General features: G+C 39.8%; 2 protein-coding genes across 2 annotated transcripts in view; one reads left to right on the top strand and one right to left on the bottom strand.

The window, feature by feature from the left end:
• RFC1 (replication factor C (activator 1) 1, 145kDa) overlaps positions 1-8,340 on the top strand; it is a 32,921-nt gene extending 24,581 nt beyond the window's left edge. Inside the window, exons 15-25 of the mRNA XM_009884998.1 lie at positions 1,230-1,344; positions 1,807-1,895; positions 2,944-3,081; positions 3,508-3,603; positions 3,765-3,863; positions 4,306-4,460; positions 4,576-4,693; positions 5,629-5,774; positions 6,237-6,450; positions 7,490-7,681; positions 8,248-8,340. Coding sequence (XP_009883300.1) covers positions 1,230-1,344; positions 1,807-1,895; positions 2,944-3,081; positions 3,508-3,603; positions 3,765-3,863; positions 4,306-4,460; positions 4,576-4,693; positions 5,629-5,774; positions 6,237-6,450; positions 7,490-7,681; positions 8,248-8,340 — 1,455 coding nt within the window. The remainder of the gene's footprint in view (positions 1-1,229; positions 1,345-1,806; positions 1,896-2,943; positions 3,082-3,507; positions 3,604-3,764; positions 3,864-4,305; positions 4,461-4,575; positions 4,694-5,628; positions 5,775-6,236; positions 6,451-7,489; positions 7,682-8,247) is intronic.
• Positions 8,341-10,179: 1,839 nt separating this feature from the next.
• WDR19 (WD repeat domain 19) overlaps positions 10,180-22,321 on the bottom strand; it is a 44,997-nt gene continuing 32,855 nt past the window's right edge. The window contains exons 30-36 of the mRNA XM_009884997.1: positions 19,090-19,186; positions 16,174-16,298; positions 15,447-15,528; positions 14,671-14,821; positions 12,821-12,944; positions 11,047-11,123; positions 10,180-10,294 (exon numbers count right to left, since the gene is read on the bottom strand). Coding sequence (XP_009883299.1) covers positions 10,180-10,294; positions 11,047-11,123; positions 12,821-12,944; positions 14,671-14,821; positions 15,447-15,528; positions 16,174-16,298; positions 19,090-19,186 — 771 coding nt within the window. The remainder of the gene's footprint in view (positions 10,295-11,046; positions 11,124-12,820; positions 12,945-14,670; positions 14,822-15,446; positions 15,529-16,173; positions 16,299-19,089; positions 19,187-22,321) is intronic.

Raw genomic sequence — 22,321 nt, 5'->3', positions numbered from 1 at the left:
ATAACTTTCCCAGACTCATTCTAAATTCAAATACTGCGTTAGGATGAGACAAGTTGACAGGGCTGTGTGTGCATTTCTAAATCTGAATTTAGAAATTAGTTTTTCCTAACTTGGCTGGAACACTGTGTTCCACTGTGTCATGAGAATTAGCTGGGAACTTATTAATAGTGGTATTGTATCAAGTTACAGATCATTTTTTGTTTGACTTGCAAGAACTTTATTAGAATCTGATACTACCAGCCTGGAAGGGTAAGAACTATTGTGAGCTATCTGATCTTTGTGCTGGGGTGTAATGATTACTTACCTCGATATTTGAGTTGTATGGAGTAACTCGACCTCCTCTTACCTTCCTCTACTGCTGTAGAGCTTTGTGCCAGCAAACTGATGCTGCACCCAAAAACTAGACCCGCAGAAAAGCTGGATGTGCTGACTTGGGCTCACTTGTACACTAGCATGGTCTTTTCTGCTGGTTTCTGATCTAGCTTGTTCACAGCTGCTTCAGGTCTGCAGAGCATTTCACTGTGCTCCACAGCAGCAGCCAACAAAACAGGGTGGTTCAAGCTGCAAAGAACAAAGCTGTGTGCAGCTCCCTGCTGTGCCATGGCGTGCCCCTGGTGGGGAAGTTTGCTGATACAGGAGCAGCTGGGTTAAATTCTTTCAGGGACTGACATGCAGCCTGGCCCTGTTCTGAAGTGTTAGGACTGCGGGGGGAGCCATGTGTTCCCTAGCTGTTAAATAGTTAAAAGCTGCTTTTTCCTTCACCAGTCAGAGGCGTGTGGCATGTTTCTTGTCCTGACTCTTCTAAGACTTTGATATGCAGCTGGAAATACCTTGGAGCTTAGCCAGCCTTGGCTTACAGTTCTGTTTCTCTCCTTGGTGGCAGTTTTGTTAATCCTTCAGAACTAGATCTGTGCCATTGACTGTGGGGTTTGGGGTTTTTTTTGGTTTGGTGGGGTTTTTTTTTTCTTTTTTCCTTCTCCGTTCCACACCCTCCCCCCTTCACCCCGTCTCTCTCTTGGGCGTATCTGTTCTGTGTCTGGTTATAAATATTTTTGGAGTGTGAGAGAAATTGAGTATAAGGGGAGAAAGGAATCAAAGCCACAACTCATGTGACAGTAGTGTTATAAGAGATTTCTTCTGGAACTTTGAAATACGGCTTCTGAGTATGTGTATTCTCTTTCACTGATCTTTGTTCTCATTTTTTTGTGTGGTTTGTGTGTTTGCACTAGGAACTGGGGTATAGCTATGTGGAGCTGAATGCCAGTGACACTCGAAGTAAGAACAGTCTAAAGGAAGTAGTTGCTGAATCGCTTAACAACACCAGCATCAAAGACTTCTGTTCTGGTATGTGTATCGTTTGAAGGAGAATTCTTGTGTTAAGAGTCCGGTTACAGGAGGGTCAGAGCTTCCTTATTATGCAACAGTATTAGGAATTTAACTTCCTCATCGTGTGGAGGTATCTGGCTCTAATAGGGTGGATTCATTTAGTTAGCTGTTTTATTTCATCTTCAATTGTAGAATTAAATCCTCCTATTAGTAGAATCAGTAGGTAATCTGCAAAAATTATTCAAGAACTCTGCAGTAGCTCTTCTGTTGCGTGGGACTTGCTTCTTGGAAGATGACATGAGGCTACAGTCAGTTCTATTCTGTGAACATAGATTCATGTGATCAAGTGGCGGAACAAGAGGTTCGCCACCACCTCAGTTGTCTAGGATGGGCTTACCTAACCTATAAAGCATTGGGTAAAACTCTGAGCAAGACCCTATTTTATTCCCATCTCATTTTCTTGTCCATATTCATTTTCAGGCACATCCTCATCAGTTAGCGGGAAACATGTATTGATCATGGATGAAGTGGATGGTATGGCAGGCAATGAAGACAGAGGAGGGATTCAGGTGAAACCGCTATAGTTACTAGCTAATGCCATTGCTAAGAGTGCATACCATATACAGCACAAAATATTTCAAGCCATTCTACTGTCCTCAACCCATGGTCCATAGAAAGTTTCTGTAGTGTACAGTTTATCTGACCTATTTTAGAAGTCTGTCTTTGTGTAAGAAGTATTATGCATTGGTAGAGCGGGGCGGGGGAAAGATACTTCTGTAAAAGAAACCTGGAGTGACGAACCTGGGTGTGTGCACTTTAAACATTTGTTCCTGGACAAGGTGAATTTATCCTCAGGTCTCTGCATCTGACATCTATCTGCAGTGGGAGGTTTGTAATCTGGCTGGGACAGTTGCTCTCTTCAGTTGGCAGTAACGCTGAATAACTAATGGGCATAGGCAGTATTATCCTTGGTTCTCCTTAATAGCAACAGTTCTAGCTTCTGAAGATTTCCTATGGTCACATACAATACTTGGACAATAAAGGGCATACAGATTTTCAGCTCAGATGCAGACATTTATATTGCAGGAATATGAAATTGAACTGAATTTCACCTTCATTAGAGAAGGCAAAGTCTGTTCTGGTACGCCTACTAATGCTGAAGCCTCAGGGTTGAGCTCTTTGGGTAGGGAAGAGCTGATCTTTTTTACTTCTGGCTTCTTCGTTGTTGGCAGCAGGGTGCAGTCAGAAAGATGTGTGCTCCCTCTGGGCATAGGCCAGGTGCCCTTTGGACAAATGAATCTAGTTCTGCAAGTGGACAGCTCTGCTCTGGGCTATTGATCTTAATTGTTGATTGAAGAAAGGTCTAAACAAGATTGCTGGAAGTGGGTAGACGGCAGTTTTATTGCAGCTGAATAGAATAGCAAGTGGAAAAAGTAGAAGATGGGCTACATTTTTTTCACTGTGTGGAAACATGATTACAGCAGGAAGAGTTTTATAGACTTGCATCTGTCAAGGATGTGATTTAAGGCAAGGATTCATGCTGCTTGGTATGACACTTAACTCTGAGAATAAGAATGATTAATCTGATGTAATTATTGTAATGTGTTTAAATCACAGGAGTTGATTGGTTTGATTAGACACACAAAGATTCCCATCATCTGTATGTGTAATGATCGCAACCATCCTAAAATTCGTTCCTTGGTCCACTACTGTTTCGATCTTCGTTTTCAGAGACCTCGTCTAGAACAGATTAAGGTAAGAAGGCTGTGGCTATATGGGCTGCACTGAATTACCATCCGTAAATTTTGCCTGCATGTGGCAGAAGTGATACAGAATGGGAAACGCCATTTAAAACGTAATGGATCACCTCAGTGAGTAACTCTGCTTTTCAAAATGGGTTGTCGGAGTTTTTCTTGCTGAAGAATGAAGTATCCCAAAGCCTTTCAGATTTAAAAGTCTATCTTAAATATATCCAAATACTTTTATTTTTAAATGTTCATGCACTTTTTTTTTATATCAATGACAAAGGATGACTTATGTTTATGGGAGAAAATTTAAATTACACGTCCTTTAGAAAAATTAAAATACAGTAGTGTGCTTTCATAAATGTGTCAATGTGTTCTGTAGGGGAAAATTTGTAGGAATTCTCTAGTGACCATTTCTCAATTGTATGCCTTACAGGGTGCCATGATGTCTATTGCATTTAAAGAAGGTTTAAAAATTCCACCACCTGCTATGCAAGAGATAATTCTGGCAGCAAATCAGGACATCAGACAGGTCAGTACCAATTCAGAGAGCATGTCATTTAGAAGTCCTTGACGTCAATGTAGAATTTGAATAGTTTTATTATTTTTATAGAGAGAGATCAGGTTGGTTTTTTGCTCGAGTCTTTCATTTAAATGCTCTTATGCTACCAAATTGCCAATTTTATTCTTTAGGTTTTACATAATCTTAATATGTGGTGTGCAAAAGAGAAATCATTGACCTATGATGAGGCTAAAACGGATGCCAGCAGAGCCAAAAAGGATATCAAACTGGTAAGTGTGAAATACTGGATTGGCTTTTACTGTCACAGCATGATATAATCACTAGGTTTTATAAGCATCTTCTGAACTAAAGCACTAATAGCCTAGACAGGGGGAGCTGTCAAACTTGCTACAAATAGTCGCAGAGCAGTAAATTCAGGACTGGGTATATATTTTGATGTACTGGTCTCTTATGTAAGATGCAATTATGAAACTCATACTTTTCATACCGAGTCCTTTATTTAGGAGAAAATTCTCCTAATACCAGGAGTAGAACGCAATTCTCAAAAACCGGTGAAGTGCATTCAAGGAAATACTGAACACTGAACTTGTACTGATGAGTCCAGATATTGTTGGGTACAATCACTAAAGTTAATTTTGTTGATACTGTGCTGTGTCTTATTGTTTGTGTGGACCTGCAACCCACTGACTTCTTGAAATATCATTTACTTAGGGCCCTTTTGATGTTGTCCGGAAGGTTTTTGCTACTGGAGAGGAGGCTTCTCGTATGTCTCTTATAGACAAATCGGATCTCTTCTTCCATGATTATTCCCTAGCACCTCTCTTTGTCCAAGAGAACTATGTACACGTGAAACCAGCCGCTGCTGGGTGAGTTATTCCATACCATAAATTGATGTAGGCTTTTGTGTCGGGGAGTAAAACTAGACTAAAACCTATCTGGACATTTCTGCTTTGTAATATAGTCAACTTTGTTTTTTTCCAGAGGAAATCTGAAAAAGCACTTGGTGCTCTTGAGTAGAGCAGCTGATAGTATATGTGATGGTGATATAGTGGACAAACAGATTCGTAGCAAGCAAAACTGGAATCTTCTTCCAACACAGGTGGGCACTTAACGCACATTTTATGTGCTTTGTGGGTGTCCAGTGTAAAAGACTGATCCATTGAAATTGATCTCGGTATAATTTTGAGCTGTATATACTTCATACAGTAGTCTCTGTTCTGCTGGTGAGTAGAGCAGGTTCCCGTATTCATATTGCTGAACCCACACTCTATTATGAAATGAAGTCTTCTGAAACTTGGAAAAGCTTGAACCTTCTTCATGAAGCATAGTAGCATGTGGCACATACCACTTCTGACGCGCATTTACAAGCCTACTCAGTTTTATGTGTTTCCTCTCGCCAGGCCAGTATTTCTTCCAAAGCAGAGGACTGAAGCTTCATCACTGTACTTTTAATGATCACTGAAACATTGGCAAGACTTGTCCTTAAAGTATTATGACTGGCATCAGAGAATGTGTCATAGATGAAGTTGCAAGGGACCTCTGGAGGTCACCTAGTCCACCCCCCTGCTTTGTGCAGGTCCAAAAAGATGAGTTGCTTAGGAACTTACCTAGCTGAGTTTATGTAGATCCGTGGTGTTCTTCAGAAGTGTCTCCTTCACCATATCCATCTGCTGGAGACTAGAGCAAGGATTTGTGTGAAGTCAGCTGTCTGTCTGACTGCACTCTAAAATGAGAAATGAAACAGGCTTTTTTCCTTTTTTTTTAATGGTTTTTAAAACCCAGATAATATCACAGATATCTTAGAACATGATAAAAAAAAAATAAAATAGGGTGGTACAAGAGATGAAGCTGTAACCTAAGAGGGGTTGAACAGAAACAAGCAAAACCAAGAAAGAACTCTCTTAAAATGAACTGCTTCCACTGTGGAACTGTATTCACTGCCCCCTCTCACGCAGACAAGTAGGGCAGTATGTCAGGGTGTCACTGACACTAATCCGTTGTGATTTGAATTTGGCATGTGTGTTACTTTTTCAGGCTATTTATGCAAGTGTTCTCCCCGGGGAGCTGATGAGAGGTTACATGTCCCAGTTTCCTGTCTTTCCCAGCTGGCTGGGGAAATTTTCATCCACAGGCAAACATGATCGTATCATTCAAGAACTGGCAATGCACATGAGCCTCAGGTAGTACTGATATTCCTCTTCTGGTCTATATCGACACGGATATACTTAGTTCTCATGTAGCTCATTACCTACCATTAATTCCTTGCTGTGATTGGTACAAACTTAAGTGTACATTCTGTCAGTATGTTCGTATGTTGTTGGCGATACTTTCTTAGCACTTAATCTGGACAACAGTCAGACTGCAAACACTTTTAGTATAGTCAGCAGTACTGTGACTTCCCCCACCCCCCAAAGTTGTTTCTCAGTCAGGGATGTGTTTCCCCAGACTGTTTGGTGTTTGAATACCTTGCATCGGTTATCCCTAATGCAGGTATGGCAAAAGGAACAGCACAGTACAACTTGCAGTTAACTCTTAAGGCAGCTGGTTTTCCATTTGTTGAGGGCCTTACCTACAGGTTGCTTGTGTTTACAAGGGAGTGGGGTGGTTGTACAGATTTACTCACTACTTTCAATTTGACAAAGAACCCAGACGTGCAAGAGGACAGTAAATATGGAGTATTTGCCGTATTTGCGGGATGCGCTTGTCCAGCCCTTGAAAGACTTTGGAGCAGATGGTGTACAAGAAGCTATAACGTTCATGGACTCTTACTGTTTGATGAAAGAAGATGTTGAAAATATCATGGAAATAAGCACGTGGGGAGGCAAACCCAGTCCTTTTTCAAAGCTGGATCCCAAGGTGAAATTCAATAGTGAATTTTTAGCTTTTCTTTCACATCTTTAAAATGAATTCCCAGAATAATAGGTGTGGTATGCATATGCTGCTGAAAAGCTAAAGTTGGTGCAGCTGCTTATTAACTGTAGTTTAATTAAGGGTAGTCTTTGTAAAATCAGCTGTCAAACATACTTGTAAAGGTTCGGGGTTGTGTCCTAAATGATAGTCAGGCTGTGCTTCATTCAGGAGTCTTATACCTGTTGTTCTGGTGTAAAGGATCACTGGGAGTCGGCTGTGTCTGGGGCATAGAAGTGGAACACAGAAGGGACAAGCAAAGCCGGTACCTTTCTAGAGGCAAGCTCCTGGCTATAAGCTCCATCACCTTCATGCTGAGCACTGCCTTTCTTACCACCCTGCAAAGGAGGAGGGACACAAGGGTATTTGTTACGGTGCAGGCACTGAATTCAGAGGCTGGCTTGCAGCTTGCATCTGCCACAGTCCAGTTTGACTGAACTGCCAGACCCGGGGGGACTTTGTGTGGTGCTTCTCTGGTATCCAGCTAGTCCACTTCGGTGGTCAGGGCCCTCACCTGGTATCAGGTGAGCTTCAGCTCAAGTCCCTACTACAAACTAGGCAGGTGTGAGATCTGAACCATCATCTCCCCCATGTCAGGTTGGGTGCTCAGGGAAAGAGAAGAATCTTCTCTGCTGTCTGCACACTACTGTTGTGTGCTCACACCTAGTCTGAATGGGCTGCTCCAGCGTGGCAGGTGTTCAGCGCTACTGAGGGTGGACTTGGATTAGGTGGCAGCAGAACAGTGCTGAAATTATTGGAGGCCTAAGCAAGAAGCATCTGAAGATGCACAAGTCCATCTGAGGATTACATGGGACTTGTTTAAAATGAGCCTTCACCATACAGCTCTTAGATGCTTTCTGTGTCCTTCTAGAAATCTTTGGTCCCGTCTTCCCAAAGGAAAGACTATGTGGAATCTCTAGTCAAGAGTTGGTTAGCTAACAACCTACAGTTCCTAAGCTGATGCTCATGTTTTCTTCCAACCTAACAGGTGAAAGCAGCTTTTACACGTGCCTACAACAAAGAGGCACATCTGACTCCATATTCACTTAATTCTGTCAAGACATCTAAAAGGCAGTCGGGATCTGCAGTGACCTTAGAACTGAATGAAGACTTGAATGTGGAAGAGATCCAATCTGACGAGGATGAGCAAGATACTGTTGAAAGTGATGCAATGATTAAGGTGACTTTGTTTTCTCAGTGTTAAACTACTACACTAAACTGTTCTCTTGTTTTTAGTTACCTTTCTGGGACCTGTAACATCATCTGCATTAATAAAAAAATCACAGTAGATATTGAATACATCATCTCTCAGCTTTTAAATTCTTAACTAGTAGTAACGTGAGAAAGTCTTAAGTTATTTCCATTCATTGCCTTCTGCTTGAATGTTGGACCAAAGTGAGACATCACTGTGAACTCATGAATACTGCATCTAATTCCAAAACTTAGTAATATTTTAGGTGTTGGTGGTGAGGGCTCCATTGGTAAGGAGCAGCCAGAGGCCTTTGCCTGTGGTTATCACAGATGGCGATTCTGGTAATACCCTTTGTATGTATCGCCAAAACTGTGGTCAGCCCTTAAGACTGAATGTTGTAGAGTCTGTACTCTCTGTGGCACTTAAAAACTTGGTACCAAAAAGGGGAGGGGAAGAGAAGAGATGGCTCCTTCTTTTAACACTTAAAGCATTTTGACTTATGCTTCTGTCAGGCTGCAGTTGGATTTTAAACTGTCTGTATATTCTATTTGTAGCAAAAAAAAGCCAAGTCTTCCAAACTGCCAAAAAGAGAGAAAAATGAAGAAACAAAAAAAGAAGGGAAGAGAAAAGAGAAAACAAGACATTAAGCCGAATAAAATCTTACTCTGGATGCAGCTTTGCTTATCTAACTTCTGTTGGGAACGTGAAACTGATCCAGTGATGGAGCTGGGAAAGTAGAACCGGTGCGTTGAAACTGCTCCTCTTATAGAGGTGATGTAGCCACTGTACTCTCTCACTATGCAGTGCTGGACTTACTCTTAACGTGCTACCACGTTACAAGCTATAAATATCCTTTTGCAACAAACACCCAGCTGCATGAACACGATCAAAATGCGATGCTTAGTTACCTGGCATTTATGCTAAGTCTTCCTAGGACTTCACTTCTCTTTTTTTTTTATTTCTTATTTTTTTTTTTTTTTTATAAATGCCCTGACATTATGTGGTGAATGCTTGTAAATAGTACATGGTGCAACCCCCCCACCCCAACCTAAATTGTGTATTTGTACATTACAGAAATTAAGCAGTGTATAAATTTACAATAAAACGTTTCGCAGGGGTCTTTTAAAGTTTTGGTTAAGTTCATGGAGTGTTCTGTCTCTCTCCCTCTCTTTTCTTCCAAGGTTTTGCCTTTCCTTCGTGTATAGGATGTGATGTTACTCTTTTCCTACAACTTCCCTTTTGTTCAGTTAAAGATGGAGAAAAGCAGTGAGGGATTTGGTTCCAAAACTGGAGGAGCCTGTGGTTGTATGAGTTGTATCTTTAATCAGAAAGGAATACTTAAACATTTCTCATTCGTTAAGAGAAAATAGTCATAAAATTTCAGAGCTGATGTTGAAAAAGAGAACGCTAGGGTTTGGTTTGCCACTCGCATAACACAGAATGCCCCTTGGTTTGTCTTTGCAGATAAAACACAAATTTTGCTTGGTAAGAAGAATTATCAATCAGTTTTATTACTATAATAAATCAAAGTACAAAATTTATCAAAAGCTAAATATGTACAGGCTCTCACAAAATAGAAGTGACTTGGTGGTTGTTATGAAATCCTAGCAGGGAAAAGATGTGCAATGTAGTGATGGAGCTTTCCTTGCTGCTTGCCAGACAACACATGCAGTTCTGAAAATAAACAGAGGCAGTTAGTCGTATGCCAAGATACAAAGACTGCGGTAGGAAACTACAAGGTTTTCTCAGACTGGAAAAAAAACTAAATTAACAAAAATGTTACTGTGGTATATATAACTTATAATATCACTTGTGTGTTACTTTGACCTATAGCTAAGTTTTCACATAAGGTGTTTGCACTAGTAAACCTGCCTTCAAATGTCAAAATTAATGAGGAACTTTAACTCCTTTTCAGTTACCATTCCTTTAACAAAACTGAATTCTTGGATGTAAGTGTGTGAGCAGTCATCTCATTCTTTAAAATACGAATATTTCAAGCCAATACTATGTTGCTGTTACACTGTGTGATACTCTTGTATTCTGTTAAACATAGAAGCTAAGATCATGTAACCTGCATTTTAGATCTGCTCCTTGCCGTTAGTGTATGTCTCTTTCTACACTTAAACTCCTTGTTGGTAGATCTGTAGAAGGATTTGATGATGCTGAGATCTTCAGACTGTTCTCTGTGCTACTGAAGCACAACTGGTGTTCAGGAACACATTCTAAACCAGAACATGTTGCGGATGATAATGTGATCATACAGGTAAGCTGGTTTAAAGCCTCACAACTGGAATGATTTAACAACCAGGTTAGCTGCAGTAGCAAAACCTACTGGTGTTTGCCTGTCTGAGGCACACTCAATACCTGAGGCACAGACTCAGGCTGTAAGTTACATTCTTGAACACTGCATTTGCCTTGCTGGGAAAAACTCATAGTGTCCTCTAGAATAAGCCCTGTTCAGTTAAAAAAATAGCACATACCTGAATTTATTGGTCCCCATCTTCTGCTTTGAGGTACTGTGTGCAATCGCTTATTTTCTTAAGATGAGCAATGTTAATCCTTTCAGAACACATTGGACATATGTTTTCGGTCTGTAACATGCTGTTTTAAAAGAAGGGTGACCGGTCAAATGATAGTGGTAATGTTTTCAGAGGAACAGCTGGGCCTGAGGCAGAAAGCATAGCGTGTGTTCCGTTCCGACCTATGTAACAAATACAGGGCAGAGCAAGGGCTGCTTGTGTCTAGGCAGAGCAAAGTTTGGTTTGTTTGTTTTTAACATTTGAGAACCAATATTGCAACAGGAATGCTGCTGATGTTTGCATGGGCATGAGGAAAATTGGGCAAGTAAAACATATACAAAGGAGCTTGGGCTAGACCATGAACTTTTGCAGCTTCACGGTTCCTGACATCTGAACAGAACTATCCAGTCCCATTCTCACACAGATGATTACTGGAGACAATAATCAATAACTCCCAATACTGTGGGTGTTTTGTTTTTGTTTGCTGCTGTGCCTATGTTCCTCCTGCCCTTGTATCAGGCCACCTTCTGGGAAGGAGCTGAGAACTTACACAAGCCCCCTCTCATACATCTTCATTACTGCTCCTGGTGTTGGAGCCCTGTGCCTCCGGCTGAGTTTGTTCTTTATCGTAGTTTTTGGTCCACTTTGAAGTGATGTTCTGTGAGTATGTTAGGTGAGACTACCCAAGTAAGGCGGATTCCTCTTCCACAACCTTCTTTCCCCCGCTCCCCTCCCCGGCTGTTACATGTTTTTAGTACCAAATGAAACAGTTCGCTGCTAAAATATGAACAAACAACATTGGAATCCTGCAACAGAAAACAAATCCCAACTTACTTCTTGAATTCTGAATAGAGGGCAGGAAAGTCACAGTGTGGGCAGACTGTCCAGTCATCTCGCAGCATATGCCGACCCTGCGTGCAAAAGCCACAAGTAATTAAATGGCACGTGCAGTCCTGGTACACCGCGCATTGAATTTTTTACCTGTTATTGTGGAAAGTCTCAGCAACTGAGTTCTAAAGATCTTGAGGAATTAAAAAATGAAAACCGTAATAGTGTTACTGTAGTTTGATTACTGTGTAAATTCTGTAACTATACAAAAGAAGCTCTCAGTGAGATGCGCTGTTTTCATTCTAATTCTCATTCCTCTTTTAAAAAAAAAAAGAAATCTAAGAATGTATTGAATTACAACTTTTAAAATTCTTTTAGCTTGGCAATTCTAGAATGTCATCTGTAGATCTATGTCTTGGAGATGTATGTACATCTACTGGGATTTTTGGTGATTCAAAAAATGTGCCCAAAGCCCAGGAGGTCACATTCAATGCTGTCAAGTTTGTGAGCATAGTGACTGCCTGGCACTTGCCTCTTTGAACAGAAATTATTTATTTCCTCTGTTTTGGTATGGTTTACTAATTTGCTTTTGATACAAAAAATTCATATGTACCTTTTCACTACTATAAAATACAACAGCACCTTGAACTACATTGGGAGATTTATGTAATAATATGATGTGCAACAGTAGACTGTTTCGACACTGACTCACAAGATGTTTGAAAATGCTGCATTCCTAATGGTGCTGCAAGTAGCTGTGCTGTAAATAAACTATAACCAAGACAGAGCTTAAATAAATAATCTGAAATATACATGAATCTGTACATTACGTTTGGCCCATAAAGCTCTAGTTAAAAGCCTTGAGGTTTTTTGTTGAGATAATACTTCTAAAGTATACTGGTCATCTTATTCTGCTAAACCAATAGAGTATAAGACTAATAATTGCTATTAATATTTTTCTGTAAGACATAATTCTTTAGTTTTAATAAAGAATGCTAACTCTAACATTTGGTTTCTGCTTAAGTAAATGTTGATTTTTTTTCTGTAGTGTGATAAATCACTTGAACCTAGTAAAAACAAAGTGTTAGTTATAGAATAGCTAATGCCAGTATAAGGACTTTGTACTGATGCTGGTTAACAGTGGGATGCATGGCTCTTCTCCTGGGAATGTACCCCATCCATAGCTTTTCAGGACACTCTAAAGGATCCTGAGACAAAAACATTAGAACTTCTCATTTCTGTAAGGCTCAGTAAGATAAAATGCTGAGATCATGGGCTGAACCATTACTTAACGCTGAAGTGCTTAAAAATTTTGTTAAATTCTGGGCATTCCCGCAAACAGATTTTTGAAGGGGTGCAGGTTTTATTTTATTTGAAGTCTTGGCAGCCTGGAGTTAATGGGAGGAGGAAAGCTGTGCCCTCCACAAGCTCCTGTTTGTGGAAGAAGAGAGAGGGACTCTTCTCTGCCTTTATTGCTCTGAGCCCTGGAGCTCCTGGGCGAGGGGCTGGGCTGGGAAGGCACCAGCAGCACAGTCCTGTCTGTGCCTTCTCCCAAGCGCTGCACTGAACACTCTTGTAGGGGGCAACTAAGGCCATTCTGTGATTGTTAAAGACAACAAGAATAGTTTTTACCGATTTGGTAACAGCCTGGAAAAAACAACCAACAAACCAACCCACAGAAACCATCTAGGTTGTATCTACTAGCAAACCAAAGACGTTCAGAGGGAAGGAAAAGCTTTGTGTTCATTCTCACACTGCAGAAAACAAGGCAGCTACTCACAGTCGCAATACAGTACGGGAGATTGTTTTTACAGCCGGGACACAAAAGCTCGCACTCTGGGAGCTGGAACGCACAGTGGGGACAGGCTGTTGTTGGCTCCTCTGCCTCTGTTGTGTCAGGACGTCTAGAAGTAACATACAAATGTGATTAAGAACCTTGAGCGCTTTGAACTTGAACAAAGATGTTTTACAATGCCTTTGATACTTAGCAAGTGTTTGTTCTTTGAGTTACTTGCACAGCTTCCAGTTGCTATTTTATATTCTACCAGATAATTCCTTTTAATTATCAACCAATCACAATTACATAAACTCAGAAATAGGTTATTTTTCCATCCGATTTGAAACAATACAACCTTTTTCAAGGAGTGTCCACAAGAACTGAATTAACAAAACATAACATGGGCATCCTGGTGGGACTGTACAGCTTGTAACTGCCTTTTGCAGGCTTGCTTTCAGCCAGATGTCCTGATGGCATCAGCCCATCACAGCCCCTGGGGCAGGGGAGGCCTTTTTTCAGATCTCTTGTGTGACCTTAACGTTTAATCTTCTATGGAACGTTTATAGATGAAGAGCTTTGATTCACTTTTAGCCTATTTTCAAATGAAGAGGATACATCTTTTCTAGTGTTTAACCTAGTAACCGTGGAGACAATTAAGATGGTTTCCCTAGTTATCTTGGTACTTAGCCTGATTAAGTTAATTTTTCAGTTTATTAGCCTGGGCACATCTATTTGGCAATGGCCTGTTCTGTTGGTTCTGTGAAAAAATCTGAGGTATGGATAAACATGCTAGATTAGGAATGCATCATCGTGGCTTTTAACACTGATGTCTTATTTTAGAAGCTTCTGGAATGGTCTAGATATACTAACAAGCAGGCAATAGGGAAGAATTTTGTATGACTTCAAAAAATGGTTAAAAGATACCAAACAGACTAGGATAAACAGTTCTCACAGTATGCATCTGTGGTAACCTACTGCTGTTCTGCATGCTCATAAAATATAAGGGAAAACAATGTGATGACACAGCTTGTGTATCATATTCAGGTTGATACAGGCCAGAGCCAGCTGCAAAGAATTCCATTCCAGATGAACTTTGTGACAAAGTGACAAGAAAATACGAGGGGGGTGGGGGGAGGCAAAGCAAGGCCTATTGAGAAAAAAAGTTTCCACATACAAGACAAGAGACTCTAAACTCCTGTTGCTTAGGATCTCGCAATTATAAACTATGAAAACATCAGCTCACTTTTTAAAAACAGTCAAAACAAATAGAATGGTTTAGGTTGGAAGGAACCTTGAAGATCATCTAGTTCCAACCCCTCTGCCACGGGCAGGGACACCTCCCACCAGACCAGGTTGCTCAAAGCCCCATCCAGCCTGGCCTTGAACACCTCCAGGGATGGGGCCTCCAGAACTTCCCTGGACAACCTGTGCCAGTCAGTGCCTCACCCCCCTCACAGTGAAGAATTTCTTCCTCATAGCTAATCTAAATCTACCTTCTTCCAGTTTGAAGCCATTCCCCCTTGTTCTATCACTACCTGCCCTTGTAAAAAGTCTCTCTCCCGCTTTCCTGCAGGCCCCCTTTAGGTACTAGAAGGCTGCGTGCAGATGGACAACGTTACTGCTGTTTAGGAAACATTTTACACACACGTTGCATTCAAGGTTTATCACATCCAAGGGAACAGAAGAGCCTTTAATTTTGAGAGAAGTAGGGAATGGTTCTTAGCCTGCCGAATTTGATACGGTGAAATAATATGAAAACAGGATGAAGCCCATAGGCTTTACGAGCAAAAATAACATTACAAATAAAGCCTTGATATTGTATACATTTGAAAGTACAGATTAACACTGCTCACCTGACCATTGCTTCAATTTTCTTCTTGTATTTAAGATCTATTTTATTACGATACTCGGGTCTCATCAACATAGCAGCAAAATTGAAGGCCGAGTTCTTCAGTCCTGCTCTATGACACTCGATTACAGTTGAAGTCAAAATTGGCACAATGTCTGTAAGAGAATGAAAAAATGATGTCAAATATTTATTTACCAATATTAATGTTGAAAGCCTTTAAGCTAACACAGCTCAAAAGGTACTGATGAAAAATGACAGTATTCTTCTTCCTTCTGATGGTACACAGTCACATTATTTGTGCAATTCCTGTAACCATATACAAGAAAAATCATGGTTTCACCTCTTGCTGCCTTGCATTTCTGAAGCTCAGCATGGCAGAGGAATGTTTTGATTATATCCATTTCTCCCAAATCTGGCCTGCACTTTTAAATCTACATTTTCCATGTACTCAAAAAGTATTTGCAAAAGAAGATGGATTAAAATTTTGTGATAAAGTTGCAGAACCCCTCAGTTCATTACATACGATCCCGAGACTGTGTGTGGTTCAGGCAGGTCAGTACTGCAGTTATGGTGGGTGAGGACAGATGAAACTGCTGGTGGGGAACCTGTCCTGGAGGCTGTCTACCAAAGAGCTCTCCTGTGGAGGACGGCAGAGCACACTGTGTTTGCACTTTGTCGTGTGTCTTATAAGGTCATAGGAGGAGAATGTACCTTCTAATGCAATGATTAATGAATTGTCCTATAGAGCACGGGATGCTCTTCTACGCTGTCAGCACTTACGTGATGGGAACTTGCTGATGTTGTTGGCTACACGTATAAGCATACGCGCTCCCTTCATGTGATCGCCACGTTTCACGTGAGTCTGGAAAACAAAAAACACATTGAATTAACTGGAGCCTTTAGAGAGTAAATCCTGCAGCCTGCTCTTGGCGTTCACCCTTCTGGGAGCTGCACACCCACTGCTCTTTCACAAAACTGAGCAGGGGTGTGTCATTCATAAGAGAAAGGACCAGAGGTGACAGTGGCTCTTTCCCAGAACGGTCTTCCTGGCCTCCAGCCTGCCATCTGCCTGCTCTTGCCTCCCTGCGGGTAGAGCGGGAGGCCAGGAGCTGGCTGTAGGCTGAAGGGATATCCTCATGGGGCACAGGTTAACTACTAGAAATCATTTGAGCCCCTTGCTTTATTTCATTTACAGAAAAGCAGTGATCTGCTTATGAATAACAATTCATAATAGTGCTAGGACCACGACATATTTTTAAGTATGAATGCAAAAGAAATACAGGAAGCCAGATGTGGGGTTTTAACTATTTGCTACTTACAAAAGAATATGCTTATCAAAGTGGCAGAAACAACTAAAAGATATAGGTTGTCCTTGTTAGCATGCGCTTGGATTTGCTGATACAACTTATATAACAAAGTAATTCATGTATACAGAGCATCCATGTTACAGCTCAATAAATCACAGACTGTGCAATTTAGGCATAAATTCAGTTTCTCAATTCATTACCTTCACTAAAATATAGCTGTGTAGAATCATAAGGTTTGTAGCCATCTCAGAAGGAATTTTAATCTTCTGGGTTTTTAACTCTGAATACATACTGAAAAGAACATCGTGTGCATTTCGGTAGTTTCCTTAAAAACAAACAACACTGAATAATGAATTGGATTTTTCATAACAATTTCTTTACGAATGACATACAGAAGTGGAGCGGGAAGTTATGTTGATTCTTAGAACAAGACATTTGCATGACAATTTCTTTGGAAAGTCACAAGCAGTTGCTTGTCACAGTATCCTCAACAATATCAGCCAGGGACTTAAATAAGAAAAAAAAAAATACACTTGGACAAGTCATCTAAACAGTAGCTAAATATATATGTGGATGACAATTTCATATAATGAAACTTCAGAAATGGAAGATGCTGTAGCCAGTACATTGCTGAGAGGAGAAAAGGTATTTTTAGAGCATTTACAGATGTTACCTCTTTTTGTTCTTCAGATATTCAGAAATTGTTTAAATGTTAATTTAACATATTTTTACATTATCATTTTGCTTTGGCAACTCCTTGCCTCTGCAACCAAACCAACCCAAAACCTTTCACAGAGATAATTAAAATTTGAATGTTCACTAGATTATATTGCTTCAAGGTTACTCTTAAGGATTGTCCAGAAGCCACAGAATTTCATTAAATTATCAACATAGCTGAAAACCACCAGTGCTTAGTATGGTTAATCTGCTCTTAGCTAGTTATTCGTTCTTGCTTTGAGTATAAGGAAGTAATACGTTTTGCAGTTGGAGGCATTTAAAGGAAAATTCGGATTCAGTTATTGCAGCAAACTTTTTTCCTCTATTTCACTGTATTTCTCTATCAGCAAACTCTTTTACTCTATAGAACAATTTGTTATGTGTTGTTACACACTACAATTGAATCAACCAGTGGAATTTGTGCGAGGCAGGTAAATATCACTCCAGAATTAGTTGCTGCAAAACAACATTAATTTTTCATGCTTGTTACTAACTTTCAGTACAATAGGATCAGTCCTAAATCATGTTATCACATAAAAACAACCTAAAGAAAAACTGCACATAAAATGGCATACCTAAAGGAAAACATCACACACTTTGACCTTTAAGGAAAGAATAAACTATATTGGTGTAAACTTCAGAATCAAACTCACTGAACTCTCCTGAAGGAAGAGGGGGACAATCTAAAACCGTACCTCTGCGGAGGAAACCGTTACTGCAAGATGGGTGATTTTAATGAGAAAAATATTGTGCAGAACACATCTGCACTATTCGGGAATATGAAATACAGTATGGGCTACTGCATTTTAGATACAAGTTTTCAGATTCAGAGAAGCTAGTAAATAATTAAATCCTTGAGCCTTTACACTTCCTGTGTACATAATTAGCACAAATCCAAGGCCAACTGGTGGGTCCTGCATTTGGGTCACAACAACCCCATGCAGTGCTTCAGGCTTGGGGAAGAGTGGCTGGAAAGCTGCCCACCAGAAAAGGACTTGGGAGCGTTGGTGGACAGCCGGCTCAACATGAGCCAGCAGTGTGCCCAGGTGGTCAAGGCGGCCAACAGCATCCTGGCCTGTATCAGGAATAGTGTGGTGAGCAGGACTAGGGAAGCGATCGTCCCTCTGTACTCAGCACTGGTGACACCCCACCTTGAATACTGTGTTCAGTTTTGGGCCTCTCACTACAAGAAGGACATTGAGGTCCTGGAGCATGTCCAGAGGAGGGCAGCAAAGCTGGTGAGGGGTCTGGAGCACAAGTCTGGTGAGGAGTGTCTGAGGGAACTGGGGTTGTTCAGCCTGGAGAAGAGGAGGCTGAGGGGAGACCTTATCACTCCCTACAACTACCTGAAAGGAGGTTGTAACGAGGTGGGGGTCAGTCTCTTCTCCCAAGTAACAAGCACTGGGACAAGAGGAAACGGCCTCGAGTTACACCAGGAGAAGTTTAGATTGGATATTAGAAAACCACAAGGGTTGTCAAGCATTGGAACAGGCTGCCCAGTGAAGTGGTGGGGTCACCACCCCCAGAGGTATTTAAAAGACGGGCAGATATGGGGCTGAGGGACACGGTTTAGTGGTGGTTTTGGCAGTGTTAGGCGGAAGGTTGAATCCGATGATCTTAAAGGTCTTTTCCAACCTAAACAATTCTATGATTCTATGATTTTTCACTGCCACGATGCACTGGGAAACCATGCTGGCCAAAGGTTTAAGAGATTTTCCACTCCTTAGCCCAATGCTGAGGAACAGTCCACAAATGTTAATTTGCCTGGGCTGTTCCTGAGGCTGCTATTTTTCTTTTACAGGTATTTTTCTTAACTTACTTGAAATGAAAAGCAAGCAGTGTTATGGTAGGGGTGTTGCCATGGCTACAGAAGAGCACAAATAATGGAGGCAATAGCTATTTTGCTTCTAGCCCTGTCCCTTCTTATCATGTTTTTCTATTTCTAATTTCAGGTACCTATTACAGGGGAAAACACGGTTTAAGTAAGCAGGTATATGATCCTTCAACAGAAATCATCTCCTGTGCACATCTGCTGAAAAAAAGTCATGGGCAAAGACTAAAGGATCAGTATCCAAGTCAGGAACCATATGTAGGAACTGCAATTCTAAGACCTGTGATACACAGAAAAGTAAAGCTGCAGACAATCTTAGTCACTGTGTTTACTAGAATGTAATAAGGAATGCAGATATTTCCCACAATTTTCTTTTTTCCAATATTTAATATACAGGTATGAGTCCCAAACTTTTCACAAAGGCACTTCAAATTCAAAATTAAAATTGAATATAATTAAAAGAACTGATACATGTCTTTTCTAAGTATAATCCTATATAACTAATGACACCCTAAGTACTGCAAGGATGTAGTGTCAGAGATGCTGTCATATCGGGGAAAAGACTTACCTGAACACTGCTCCTCCCTGGCAATTATTATAGCAGTTCTGGCAGCTTCTCTGTATTGCTTTAGTGCCATGTATAAGCGGAACAGGTACTTGGCATCCTTAATTAAATAATACAAAAGCAATTAATACTGAATACATACTGCTCTATTCCCTTTCTTTACTTGCCCATCCCACCACCCCATTCTTCAAAGAAAGCGGACAAGCTGGCTTGTTTCGTGAAGAGCTCTTTGCGTCAACATGCTTTGGCTATGCTGCCTTCCCCTGCAAGTGTTGGCTGTTCGGACAGTCAGATAAACACCCGCGTTGAGGACCCTGACCGAGTGGAAACCAAACAACTTCAGACGCGTCAGCATTTATGGTGTCAGAAAAGACCCAAAGGACTCCTTTTAGAGATCAAAATTTTGCTAGAAATGTTTAAATTGTGTTACAGATCTAGATGAAAACATTGCTTAGTGTAGAGAAGGATGACAAAATTTAGCCATTAAAGAGCGGGGCCAGATGGCAGACATCCAAGACAGCTAAAAAATTGAAAATTAAGGGGACAATCAGCTAACAAAATGCATAAAACTTATAGTTTGCTATACTACGTACTTTTGACATACTACATGATTCAAGAAGGGCGAATGTAGCAAAGGGTTCACGCAAGAGCTGGCAATCCAACAGCAGGAGAATTAGTGAAATAACTTAAAAATAAAACTTTAAAGAAACAAGACAGCAGTATTGAAGAAAACAAACGAGTTCTATTTTTCTAGTGTACTCAAATTTCTAGCAGATTGGTAAAAAAAAAAAAAAAGAAATCAAGAAGAGAAAAGAGAATTGGTCTTTCATAAAGATTTTGAGAAAAAAGAGGTCATTCCTAAAAATATAGCTAAAATACAAAATAAAATGACCTTGCTTGAAAAGGAATTACTAAGTAAAAAACCACCTGGGCTAATGCCACTATTTGATAACGTTACCAGTGATTTCTAAAACAGGACCAAAAAAAAGTAAAGTCCATACATGATAATCTTTTAACTAGTAAATCAAGATTAAATTAAGATGAAATATCGTATACAACTGTATGGTTCCAACTTAAACATACAAATCAGAAAAAAACCCAAACACTGGTAGCTTTACAGACAGCTTAGCAAAAAAAACCCCCAAACTACTTCTGCAATATTAGTAGTAAAAACAAACACTTACAATGTGTACTCTATATTAAAATAGTATAAAGATTTCATTAAAAAGAATTGTATTAATCAATGTTGTGCTGTTCTCTGGAATACTGTGTGGGTTTTGTATGTAAGTCTCAAACACATAGCGAAAAAAAGCAGAAATTCAAAGGAATAGAAATATGAAAGATATAAAGACATTTCCTTATAAAGAAGATGACTTATAAAGATTAACTCCCTACTTGATAGACAAGTTAAAAAACAAAGAAAAATCACAGAAATAAATGCAAGAGAGAAAGACTGGCATACAAAAAGAAAAAAGGCAAGTCAAATTCTTCTTTTTAACTTGCAATGTAAAGAAAAATATGAAGTGACCAAAAGTAATTACTTTTAAACTAATGATGGAGCAGAATTTTAAGTAACACATGATCAAAAGATCCTAAGAACTATAATCTAACAATAATGAAGTAGTTATCTGAATAATAAAGTAACCACCACTACTTATATTAGTGGGTATTATTTATCCACTGTAAACTGCCTTAAAAAGGAAAATTGCTATTCTCTAAGTGGGGTAAACCAAAAACTATTATGAGTGGTAGGTTATGATACAATTCTTCCCAACTTCTGACACCTCCTGATGACCACCGATGGCCGTTCCACTGATGACAGCAGAAGGCTGCACTTCTTCCCCATCCAGGCTGCTTCTCCCTTTTCTCCTGCCCCAGCACAGACCAGTGGTCTTATACGGGATTTGCCATGTCCCTAATTATCTTTTACTTAAATAACATATTTAAATGACCTACACGGCAGCCATATGTAGAAAAAATATTAAATAGAAAGCATTTAAGAAAAATTAGTCTCATGTTTTACTTTCATATTCTTACCTTTAAAGTTAGCCATTTTAAACGCAAAAAATGCAGGAAGGAATTTTGATTTGACAACGCATTTCCTAAGGTCTTTGGAAAAATGTATTATTGCAGTCTAACTGATCTTAATATTAGATAGCCATGATTTAAATTTAGTTTTGCTTTTTAAAACACATACTTAGAAAATATGCACACAGAATACAGGAGAACCTTGCTAGTTAACGCTCCCTGACAAATTGCTAAAGAACACACATGACAAATTAGGAATCTTTACATGTTAAAGTTAACAAGTACGATAGTTGACATAAGACATTTAAGAAGTAGTTATTAATTACTCAGACAATATTGTAGAATATTTTTGATAAGCACAATAATTTTGATAATATGGTACTTCATTAAAATCCCACATAATTGTTGGCTGTGAAAGATCTAAAGCAACCGGCTGCTGTGAGCGATGACCTGGTTTGAAGACCAGTACTGAAAGGATTAGCAAGTTTCTGCTGTATGGCTACTTTAACTTCACTCTTACTTGCAGCTTTACAAAAGTAACACCACATAAAAGCTGCTATTCTCTAAAACCAATCCTATTTGCTTGATCATTTCAAAAACACTGTCTCCATAGCATAATAAGGATAAAGATGAACTGGGTTTTATATGGATTTTTAAAACAAATATGCATGATTCGATAAAGTAAAATTTTGTTACTCACTGAGAGAGACTATGGCGGATTGGATTAAAGCATTCAGAAGAACAAGAGAGCGCTTTTAAACAATGAAAATAAAGCTCTACATTTAAGTTGAAAACAATGCTAATTATGGCATTCACAAAACTCCTAAGTGTTTTCCAAGATCTTTAGAATCTCTTCACTATGGAAATCATACCATAGCTCACTTCCCTTACCCAGTCCCATGCAGACGGCTAGGCTGCTGCTCTTAGAAAAGAGACTGGATGCTACAGTTTCTGTCCACCCAACTTTTCAGCATAAATATGAAATTACTTTTGCTTACACTGATGCTGCACAGATTTTTCATCTAATGCCTCAACAGCTTCATTCTCTTCTGGTCTTTTGCAGCTGAATTTCATTTGTTTCACTGTGTTTTGCTTCTCTGATAATTTTATTAAAGTTCACATTTCAAGTTCAGGTAAATAATAAAAGGTGAATAATAAAGAGATCATATTAGTGGTGAAATAAACTTACTGCACCAAGACCATGTCA

The sequence above is a fragment of the Charadrius vociferus genome, unplaced genomic scaffold (genome assembly GCF_000708025.1).
Source record: "Charadrius vociferus isolate BGI_N301 unplaced genomic scaffold, ASM70802v2 scaffold134, whole genome shotgun sequence".
Classification (NCBI taxonomy): Eukaryota; Metazoa; Chordata; class Aves; order Charadriiformes; family Charadriidae; genus Charadrius; species Charadrius vociferus.
The sequence above is the reverse complement of the archived record's forward strand: the minus strand, read 5'-3'. Positions and strand labels throughout refer to the sequence as shown.